The sequence below is a fragment of the Hippoglossus hippoglossus genome, chromosome 20, assembly GCF_009819705.1.
Source record: "Hippoglossus hippoglossus isolate fHipHip1 chromosome 20, fHipHip1.pri, whole genome shotgun sequence".
NCBI lineage: Eukaryota > Metazoa > Chordata > Actinopteri > Pleuronectiformes > Pleuronectidae > Hippoglossus > Hippoglossus hippoglossus.
Genome location: NC_047170.1, coordinates 8,562,100 through 8,574,148, shown reverse-complemented (window position 1 = coordinate 8,574,148; position 12,049 = coordinate 8,562,100). Strand labels below are relative to the sequence as shown.

The 12,049-nt window shown below is 40.7% G+C and overlaps 1 protein-coding gene across 4 annotated transcripts in view; it reads right to left on the bottom strand.

Annotated features, from left to right (window-relative positions):
* The window catches only part of ctnnd2a (catenin (cadherin-associated protein), delta 2a), a 240,811-nt gene that overhangs the window by 17,548 nt on the left and 211,214 nt on the right, over nucleotides 1–12,049 (bottom strand). For all 4 annotated transcript variants that reach the window (XM_034571625.1, XM_034571624.1, XM_034571622.1 and 1 more), the window contains 2 exons: nucleotides 5,250–5,499; nucleotides 1,654–1,738 (listed from right to left, as the gene is read on the bottom strand). In XM_034571625.1, the coding sequence (XP_034427516.1) occupies nucleotides 1,654–1,738; nucleotides 5,250–5,499 (335 nt within the window). The remainder of the gene's footprint in view (nucleotides 1–1,653; nucleotides 1,739–5,249; nucleotides 5,500–12,049) is intronic.

Here is a 12,049-nt window from a genome sequence, read left to right as displayed (position 1 = left end):
GTGTGTGTGTGTGTGTGTGTGTGTGTGTGTGTGTGTGTGTGTGTGTGTGTGTGAGTTGAGAGAGTGAGAAAGATAAAAGTGTGTCTCTGAGAGCAGCACACAAACCAATAATTTCTCTTGACCTTATGATTTCCTCACATTTAGCTTTTTGTCATCATCTGTGAGCCACTGTTGTAATGAGCTTCCAGTTTCCTGACAAAAGCATTCAGTCTTCATAAGAGCTACATAACCATTAGCACTTGTGTTAGCTTGCTTGTGTTTGTGTGTCTGCATGTCTTTCTGTAGTTGTAAAAACTACATTTTGAATGGCAGTGAGGACATTTTGGCCGGTCCTCACAACCTCAAACGGCTCAGGAATGCATCATGTCAAGCGTGTGTGTGTGTGTGTGTGTGTGTGTGTGTGTGTGTGTGTGTGTGTGTGTGTGTGTGTGTGTGTGTGTGTGTGTGTGTGTGTTTAGCCTTTTTTTTCTCTGTAAACACTGTTGCTCACTTGAGAAGGTGCCCGGCAGACGTCCATTATTCTTTTGTTTGGAGGTGGTTATGACTCACCTCGAGGCAAAGGGACACACACAAACACACACACACAGTGATGCCAAAAACCACACACACTACAGTGGCCAATCCCCAAACCAGGGCTCAACGTCGTCCTTTCGTCTCAGGGACAGTAAAAAAAACAAGTTTGAGTTCCTCACAACCTCTGACATAAAAAGGGATTTTATGAATATATTATCTAGTTATGTATTTTAAAGGATCTCTTAGGATAGGAAAGGAGAAACTGAACCAAAGTCCTTAAAGGAGCTTCACTTTTCATCAGGTTAATTAGTGACTCACAACTATGGAAACAAACAGTGGGGAACACCTTCACACTTGGCGTGTGTATTTGGCGTCCGAAAGAAAGTACCTTTTGATCATAATTTGGTGCAATTTGGACACCCAACCTGTTTAGTGTTAATAAACTGAATAAACACTGAATAACACAAGATGTCTGCTCAGCTCTGCAGCTGCACGGCAGGGCTTCACGACGGGGTATTTGATCATTTCACATGGCGTGCTTGAAAGAATAAATAAATATGAAACTGTAGAGCAATGGCACAGTTCACAGTCGAATGTAACAGTGACTGCCCACTTCTAGAACGGCTCTGCCTCCAGTAATACATGTTAACCTTTCATTTTCTCAAATGATGTTTCAGAAAATCGGTATAACAAAAAGGCCGACAAGATGAATGGTGAGCAACATTTCATTTGGAGCAAAAACATATTGGAAAACATAAGAAAAGGCAAAGGTACAAGACAGTGTACATTTTGTATATTTAGTGAAGGAACTATGCATCCCATCTTTTTCCTTAATGGTGGAGAGGAGCTCCCTTTACTAAAAACTTTGAGCATTTAACTTTGCAGAACGTTAACATACAGTACATAAAAAACCTGTACAACCCACTAGAGGAGATTAAACGTAAAGACCTCTGGTTGGGACGAAACTGCAGATTGTTTTTTTGTTGCAGAAAAACGTTTTTCCGAAGAGGAGCAAATGAGATGTGCTTTGCAGACTCTTGCAGGGATCTTTTCAGCTTTTACTTTTTCATTCTTTTATCCGAAATACTGCAGGATTAATCGAAACCTACAAAACGGTGCATGGTGTGTACTCCATCCTACCTTCTTGTAGAGGGAGCGTAGGTCTCTGTACTGCCACATACTGCTGAGGACCTGAGAGGCTGCCTTCACCACCTTCGCTGAGTGTCTGCAGAGACAAAACGATTCAGAGTTATTTCTCCTGGAACCACATTCCTTTGGATAATATGGACAATGTTGTTATTCTCTCCATCTGCTTAGCTGCACAAGGTGTGTGCAGGCCAGGGGCACTTGAGGTGGCTTCAAAAGTAAGAGGGCCATTGCTCTTTTTGAGCAGAGAATGATTTCCCTTGCACAAAACAGAGAGTTTCTAGATGAGTCTAAAATGACCCTCTCTGCAATGCTAATGGTCCCATCAGTGCCACTTAGTTGAAAAATGAGTCTACCAGGAGTCGTTTCATAAGCCCAGCCCTTCTCACGGCTACAGAGGGAAGCAACAGGGATGCTCGTTTAGCATTTGTCCACCAAACTTCACAAAAACCCTCCTGAAAGCAGATTTCACCTCATATTTTATGCACGGAAAGTGTTTGGAAGATTGCCATCAATAAAACCCACAAAGCATTGGAATGAATCATAGTTACACACAAATGAATCTCTCAACAGATTCTGCATGTGAATATGGGGAGGGAAGCCTTCTGGTTTCCATTTGACCAATCACATTTGAGCAGGCATTGGTTGCTCACAGAGCAAAAGAGGCGGCTATGAGCTTTTTGATTTATCTGCATTCATATGCAGAGAGCTGCTACCAGTGATTTACTTAAATGTCATCTGAACGTAACACACCTAGAGAAAGTATGACTGTGTTTTAAGTGAAAACACATGAAAAAGATGTTGTTCTGCTAATCACCATGGTTATCTTGGCAAGATGATTGTTAGTTATTGCATTTGACTGCAGCAATAAATTACAACCACCAAGGAGCAACATTGTAGCTTTGGAAAAAATCATGTTGCTCTTTGTATGATGGTATGTTTATGAAATTCACTGTTACAAGGGTATAGGTCAGAAGCCAATGTTCAAATTATTCTATTTTCATTTCGTTGTATATTTCAGGGGCAGCACAGTGGTGCAGTGGTTATCTGTTGTCTCTCAGCAAGACGGTTCCTGAGACTCTAAATTGACAATAGGTGTGTGAAGGTTTGTGTGTCTGTGTGTGTTGGTGACCTGTCCGGGCTGTAACCTGCCTCTTGCTCTCAGCTGTCAGCTGGGATTGGCACGACCCTCAAAGGATAAGTAGTATATATAATGAATGTATTTATTTTTCAGGTCCTGTGCTGCTTCAGGATATGGTGGCTACCTGTGGTTGAACTGTAATGGGCCTTTTCCCAGTTTGAAAGTGTGTAATTGCATAAATGCAGCAAGGCACCGCTGATAAGGAGCATTTATCCTCCGTGTACCTATCCTGAGAAAATGAAGATGTGCGGGCTATTAGCAGCGAGCTACACTCAGTGTGAAATTCGCACTTATGGAGGTTTTCTTGCACCTCTTCTCTCTGGGTAATGGAGCCCTTGAGCACAGTTCCCTAAATAGACCTGAGCCTCTCTCCATAACAATAAATCACCATTTGACCTCCATCTGATAACACTCTGGTGTCATGGCAACCCCTGACCCACCGGTTGCCATAGCAGCTGGGCAGAACACCCAGTTCAGTCTCCCATGGCGACAGGAGTTACAGTACATCCCTTGATGCATCTTACTTGTTGTTCTCCAGCAGTGTTTCATGGATGACTGGTCACAGGGGAAGTCAGACACTGTTATGAATGATGGATGTGTGGCTGCATTAAGGCACACGTCATTTCTGACTGTATGGAGTGTGCTGCATTGTACCATGAAAGGTATTACAGCATGTAATGTTCAAATACTAATCACATTTTAGTATTTCAAATACTTTTCAAAGCTGGTTGTCCTGGGGAGACTCATTATTGTGTTCTCTTGCTTATTCAGGCAACAGAACATAATTTTCTCTCTGAGGCAAATGTTAACAGGTATAGATAGAGACTTTATTGATCCAGAGGGAAATTTAGGACTACTACATACATCATGTCAATATGATCTAATAACCACTTAAGCAGCAGTGTAAGAAAATCGGTTCTGGGGTCAGAAATAAATCCATGTATGAAATACTTTTTCAGACATGAACTCCAGAGGATCTCTGCAAAATTGGGTCCAGACTTTCTCCGGAGTTAGCCTTTCACACATGGACAATGAAGCACAAGATCAGACGCTTTCTAAACAACACAGAAATCTCTGGAGCGTTCAGGTGAGGGGTGGTGCGACAGGTCGATGCAGGATGTAACAACTTAATTCCACTGCAGCGATCACAGGTTTTTGTTTACAGCACATCGACAGTAACATCGTCTCTAATCCCCGAGAGCTCTCTTGACGTCTTCGCCGGCTTCTTGTGTGTGGCTCCGCTTTTTCACCCTGGGATATTGTATTCTTTTGTCAGTTTTGCATCTGTCAACATTAGAAACGTCATCAACACACCTAAGAGCTCACGATGAATACATTTCTCTAATATCAAGATGAAGATAATCCTTTATTGATTCCTATGATGATATTTGGCCCAAGTAAAGACTTAATACTGGGATAAATATCAAAAAAACAGAATAGGAACTAATGGACACAAAACAAACAATGAAGGTCCTCAGTTCATCCTCTGATGTGCTTGAGCTAGTGGTGTAAACCATCTCTAAGTGGCATAGTGATGATGGTGATCTTAATAGTAGCAATGAATAGTCTTTAATCCTGAATACAGTAGGGTAAAATGTTGTGGTATAATGTTATACAGTAAACTGTGCAGCAATATGGTTCAGAAGATGCTGCACTTTTTTTTACTTTGTCTTTCACATGCTTCTTAGGGCGAAAAAACAATCCCACAACTGCAAAGTCACCTGTGTCACTTCTTCAGCAGTGAAGTGTCTAATCAGGCTGTCCTTGAACACAACTCTTAAACTTTGCAAGACCCTACAATGGGTCTGAAGGGTTTCCCAAAATACTAAGTAGGCTATGTCACACTGTCCTTTGGAGAAATGTCAACTGCAATGATGCACTACACCCCGGGAAATTTCCCATTGACGTAATGATGCAGAATAAGAAACCGTGGTAACTCAAGTATGGAGTCAGGTTTGATAGGTCCCACACAAGCACAGTAACGGAAAATACAAATTCAAAGGCCACGACATGAATGCAGAAGTGACACCACAAATGCAAAAGCTACACAACGGAAACACAATCACAGTGGAAGTGAGCAATAACAGATGTTGACAAGCAAAAGACTTTCTGCATTTAAGCCAGCCGCCGCTTATAATTTGATGCTCATCTATTTGAGGTGTTACGATATAGGTGCTTGGAGCGTCCCAAAGAAGAACGGTGTGTGGATTTTGTAGTTGTGTTGTTGCTTTTGCACTTTTGTTGTGGCTTTTATAGTTCGGCTGCTGCTTTTGTGGTCCTGTCACTTATGCATTTGAGCTTTCTGTTAATGTGCTTGTGTGAAATGTCCCGGCCAACTGAAGCGTAAATGTTAATATCATTTTCAAACAAATCAGCAACTTCACTTTCACAGTAAATAACCTGAACCGTGTCATTTTATACTATTAAGTTGAAACCTTGGCCCACTCACTTGTCTCCTTTGCTGCGGGCGATGCCAATGAGTTTTTCGATGCCGCCGGCATCGCGCAGAGCTTTGGCGTTCTCCATGTTCTTGGTGATGACTTCATGCAGCGCGCAGCAGATGGCAGTTACCGTGTCGTCCGACATGGCCTTGCTGGGAGGGCCCATGGTTCCAGAGGTCCCACTGCTGGTGGCGTTATTGTTGCTGCTACTGCTACTGCCTGGTAACCGATGGATCAGATCTCTCATGGCATATTTACCTGGCGCAAAGGAGAGGGACAGAAATATTGGTCAGATTTAATTCCCTGCACATCCTCCTGTAAATAGCCAATTTTGTTGAAAGCACCTTGAAAGATTGTTCAATAAACTGCCCTGGGATGGATTATGTGAACAACGGAGGGGACGGATTTAGAGGAACTACTGAACATAATTTCCCATGGGCTGTAATAAGGAAACAACTGTTTGTTATTCCCTGTAGGGTTTCTGAGTCAACTCCTCAAAAACTCTCAGCAGAGTTTAGGAATAGAGTCAGAACAGCGGATATGAAGATGGCTGAGGAGATGGGCCAGTGAAAGGAGAGATCAGAGCAAACGGGCGATGAGCAGAAGAATGGAGGGCAGGAGAGGAAATGAGAGATGCTCGGAAAGAGGTGTTTGTGCTGACTGAGGCAGTGAGCAGTAGTCAAAGGGTAAGAAATGCTTTGAACATCATGAAAGATCTTGAACTCACAGGACAAAACCCTCAAGTCATGTTTCCTGAAGCATTCATTTGGATACAGAGGTAAAAATAATGTGCTTGAAACGTGATTATGTTTGAACTAAATCTACCCAGTTGAGCCACTTGGACACGGATTCTCACTAAAAGCAACACTTGAGTCAATCGAATGTCTCCTTAAGAATGAATCTCTATGACATGTGTTGCTGGGAATAACAAAACCCTTTGAAACAGTGCACGCCAGTTTTGAGATGAAGCAGATAAGTGCCACTGCAAGTGCTAGAGCTACTGTCGTATCCTCCTCAAATGGACCATTACATTGTCTCTGGCGGCAGAGAAAAGTGAGGCCAAAATAAGAATGCAAAATGCTTTTAGATTTCACGGATTTCATTGTTTGTCAAATTCATTTTCTAAAATAACATATTTTTGCAGTAACAGTGCAGAACAACAGAATTCTAGGGACATATTGAAGAACAACAATCATGACATTTTGAGAATAATATCATAATATTACAAGTTGTAAGTTAATGAAAAAACTATAGAGAGTAAAGTTGGAATTTAACAAGAAAAAAGTTAGATATTATAATAATAATACAAATTTACTTTATTTTATAGCACCTTTCATACAAGAAATGCAGCTCAAAGTGCTTACAATATTACATACAATATACATGAAAATAAAAACACGTTTAATGCAATTCATACGAGAGAACAGATTTTAAGTAGCATAACAACAAAGAAAAAAAAAGAAAAATAAGTAAATAGAAAAACTCATAAAAACAGGAAAGAAAGAAATTGCATAAGTGCAATCAAGTGGCAGATCTAGTTAAAGGCTGCAGCAAAGAGAAATGTTTTAAGTTTTCTTTGAAATAAGTTTACTGAACTAGCTTCTCTATAGCGACAGTCTAGTTCTGCAACTTTGGAGCATAACTTACAAAAGCTGCATCTCAGATTTTTCTTTGGTCTGTTGTTGGGAACCTCTCAGAGTTGCTGCAGATGATCTCAGAGTTCTAGATGGAACATAGTTAACTAGAGAGTCAGCTATGTAACTGTGACCCTTGTATGTAAGGAGCAGAACCTTAAAGTCAATCCTGTGTGTAACAGGTAACAATGCAAAGCAGCTCGAACTGGACTAATGGGTTCTCTCCTCTTGGTTCTGGTGAGCAGCCGAGTAGCAGAGTCCTGAATGAGCTGGAGTCTATTGTTTTCTTTGGGAGGCCTGTAAAAAGTGCATTGCAGTAATCCAGTCGGCTGGAAATGAAAGCATTACTCAGCTTTTCAGGTCTGTCTGATTAATAAATGGCCAAACCTTTGCTATGTTTTCTAAGGTGGAAAAATTAGGTTTAGGTCAAGTGGTTAAATATATAATATTATATTATATATATTATGATTATAATATATTATTATTATCATAAAATTGCAGAATGCAGTCTGCATCTTAACTTAAAAAGTCTCTATTCCTCTCCTCCTTCTTTATTCACTCTTTTCTCACTGTATTTCAGAATTTCCCCACTTTTGCATACTGGGTATCTTTTCATCCATTTATCTAGTGACACCTTCGGCCTGGTGGTAAATCCCTCGCTCACATTTTACCTCTTGCAAGTCTTTGTGATTTGAAAGTGGCTGAGAACGTAACGCAGGACAATCAGATGACACCATCAACCTTCATAATATAACATACACTTGCATGCAGAAGATTATATACGTCCTTGTCCAACAAACACTTTGAATTCCCAAATGCACGTGAAGCTTAGAGTGTTTCCGTGGCTATCTCAGGCTGAGCAGAGGTTAAAGCCTCATTGTCTTTTGGCTGCGAGGACAAAGTTAAGCAACGTCCTAAGAATAAAAGTCATTATTTGACTAATTTACCAGCCGATGACTGACTGAATCATTAGCTGACGACTTGCTTTTTATTTAATGATGTGACTAATTTCAGCGTGAGCGAATGAATTATTCACTGACTGCATGACTAATTTACTGACTGGCTAATTTACTGTCTGACTGCCAGCAAATTTACTGCCTGAATGACTGACAATTTATTGATTGACTGACTGACTGATTGAGTGAGTGACTAATTTATCAACTGACTGAATGTTGGGGATCCAGTAATAACAAAAGGAGCGTGTGGAGTACAGAGAAAAGACACAGGGAACTTTGTATGTGTGTATTTCTGGCTTCGAGACAGATGGTCTGATAAAGTGCTGTCAGCATATCCCTTGCATTTCTATTTCTCTGTGTGTGTGTTTGTGTGTGATTACACAGGTGCCTGCATTCATATCCCTATCAGTCTCTGCAACATCATCACATTCATCCACATTACGTACAGAACAGGGAAGATGATAAGGACTTTAGAGAGAGGAAGAGTGGAAGTGGGAGACAACACAGCAGTCACATCATATACATTGTATAGGTAAAAAAGAAAGAAAGAAGAGGAACGGGAAGACAGGAAGTGATAAGAAACTAAGAGAAGAACGAGAAAGTTACACACACACACACACACACACACACACACACACGGCCTTCGATACTTTAAAACATTTTAGAAAAAAATGCCACTTATACAGAAAATCACTGAGCAGTGAGATGCATTACTCAAAGCCTCTCAGAAAGCAACCTTGACAATTCACACACGCGCATCAGACCCGACCTGAGCCTGATGCAGTTTTCCCTGATTACAGACATGTACGATTTAAAACAATCAAGTCGGTTAGCCCAGCCAACATGACCCTGAATCTAAATATAATTTTGTTAAATTGTTGTCTGAACCTTGCCCGGCCCATCAGGACCTGTCAGCAGGGACTGTCGCTGGGACTTACTGGGACAGCATGAGTCAGGAAAGAATCCAGTCAATTTCGGTTTGAATCTGCATAAGGAGGCGGATCCAAGACTTTTTTTCACCCACTTTTTTTGTGAGATAAATGTGTTAAAAATTTAGTGGATTTCTCAGAGTAATTAATGGATCTTGATGAAAAAATCTGATATGTTTAGGGTTCTGGTATTAACAAGTGTGTGCAATTTGGTGCAGATCCAAAGAAAAAAAGGATCTAGTGAATGTAAAAATGGCTTCATAAGGGGAGTGATGGGCCTTGATGGATGTATGTACTCAACTGAGTGCCATTCTAGTTTATATTTGTTTTGGGGATGTTTCTCCTATGTTACTTGTTTTGATTCAAGAGGTTTATATAGGACACGTTTTTTTATCCCAACAATCTCAACACGTCATTGTTTTGTCTCTTGGGTGTTTTCATTTTATAATTTATCAGCCTACGATGAATTAAACAACAAATATTATTACTAAATAGACATAAATAGCAAAGCCTCAGACTCAAAGCAAAGCTGTGCTCAGACACCATTATAGCCCCATAAAATCTGCCCTCTTTCCTATGACCAGATACTATGAGTAAATAGCGTATTGATGAATTAAATAGTATAGATTAATATAAATGAAAGGGAGTAGCTGCACTTTCCTAGTATCAATGCAAAATTCATGTCGCTAAATTCAAGCAAAGTTTTTGATGCGCTCATTACCCTGATGAAAACCTTGTTTGTTAAAATATTGGGGTTTAATTGATGCTAATTTAATCTCAGAGACGTTTGAGATAATTTGGCAACAAATAACTAATATGAATGTGTCACAAAGTAAAAACTGTGATTAATTCCCATATTGTAATATATGCAACCAGATGCCAAGCTGAAGTCATGAAGCAATTATTGCTTTCACAGTGATGTGGCAGGATTCAACACCGAAGGGGAAAGAAATAAAAGCCAAAGTGAAAATGTAGATTTTTTTTCACGAGTGAGTGGTGACTCCCTGCAAGTCCTACTGTGACACAGACAGCACGTCTACATGCTGGGGTGCAATCTGCGCCCTCCTCTTACACCTACTTGCTCTGCCACTGAAATGCAAGCTACACCTGGAACACGTCCTCGAGGAGAGCAACACGCCCCGCGCTGATCACTGCACAGTCTAATAAACCTGTATTACACAGGTCCTCCGATATACCCGTCTTCACCTGGGAGGCAGAGCCGGTAATGTATTCCTCACCGCATTCCCTTATGTGTCGCCGACTCCCGGGGAGCAGGGCGTGCTTCATCTGGGCCATAATGGCTGATTTGATTTAAAAGAGATGCAATTACCCCTCAACAATGGAGTGATTTGATTGTTTACTGGTGGAGAAGGGAGAGTGTTATTCAAGCAGAATTGGAGGTAATAGTCTCAGGGAGATGTGGGGAAAGATGACATGACTTGATTGGCTGTGGCGTCCAGCGGTCTGAGAATAGAGGATGGTTATTACACAGTTATCTGTGACTGGGTGCTGGGTGCTGTGTGCTTACTGGTAGCAAAAGCATCTGGTATGTCTCTTTGCTGGGTTCTGTGTGTGTGGTGGACTGAATAAAAACACAATGAAAGTTTACCACCTTAATGATAGACACACATTACGTAGTTTAGCCTGCACCTCAGGAATCTGTTTTAAATTTGAAGAAAAGACACAGAGTTTGTGATAACTTTTGTCTTAAAGGCCCAATGCAAACATTTCAACACTGCAGGTATATTAATATGTATAACTGTTTGAAATGTATGAGGCTTTAGGTGGTTGTCAGTGCCTCTGTGTGATATATTCATCCCATGTTCAACAGGGGGCGCCAGATTCAAAGGAACACGGTGTGGGTTTCTCCTTCTATTCTGTGGGATTATTCCTTTATTGAAAACATTAAAGTGATGTGTTTATGGTCTTTGGGTGTCAGCCTCCGAGATCTCAGACTGAATATGAGCCTATAAAACAAAATTACCCCAACACACACACCCTGGAGAAAAAACAATATCGTCACTGAGGAAGGAGAGAGGAAGCATTTTATTGACTCCAATTTTACTTATTTTTCCTCCACTATATTCCATAGCGTAGAACAGTTCAGCATTCTAATGCATTCAGTGTTATGGACTCAATTGGAAATTCAATTTGAAAAGAAGCCACATAGTGTAAACTGTACACACAGATGCTTGCACGCGCACACACACTGAGGTCACCAATTATCAACATCCTGCTTTCCATCCTGATTCTTTACTGTAGCGTGACGTGTGTTCCTTTCAACTCAAGAACAAATATATAAACATACATAATATATATATATATATATATATATATATATATATAAGTCATCCCAATGTTGATCCCAGCATTTTAGCCCTTTTTAAATGTCATTTCAGTTTATTTGATCTTCATCTCTGTACATACCCCCGACCCTAAGTAGGTTTACGCAGCAGGTTTCAAGAGCTTAAAAAATGGAGGTAAATTGGAAAGTGCCATGCTGTCGCTTCCCCGTTGTAAAATATTCTGTCCCTCTGTATTTGGTGCTCTTCACATCAGTTACATCTCGCCCTCTGTGTCTCTCTTTGATGTGAGCGGTTGACAGGTTTACAGAGTAAAGTGCATAGGAGGGAGAGAGAGAGACGCAGAGCGAGGGAGCGGGGGAGGAAAGACAGGGAGGTTTTTTCCCCCCGTGAGGAACCTGTGGCTTCATTAAACACATTCTACTGACTGAAGAAGATGCGTGATGGAGAAGACGTATGCACACACAAACACACACACACAATGTAGTTTTTCTCACACTCCCAGTGAAATACAGTGTATTAGGGCCACGTAAAAAGGCTCTGTGTCAGCTTATAAGGGAAATATAAGAATATCAGCCTTCCACCTGCATTAATATGAGGAATGTGGAGCATCTTGTTGAGGTATACTTGTGTAGGTCTCACAAATAATATTTACTTAATATTTGGCACATCAGCCCCACATTATCATCAAGTTTCAGGAGTTTGACAGAATTGTGCAAGATTGTGTGCATTATGAAAAAAGAACCACAAGACTTGGAGGAAATTATCTCATTTGTGGAGGAGGAAATGTTTGGTGGTGATCGAGTGCATAACATTGGTGACACCTGCATGATATTCAAAGAGGTTTCATAGTTTCACATTGAGATTGGTTCAAGATTTTGGATCCAGAGAGAGTGAAACTCTAGCAAGCTCACGTTCTTTTCACGGTCTATATTTTTCTTTCTTCAACATGGCCCTGATACTCTGTTGTAGAATTAAAATAAGAT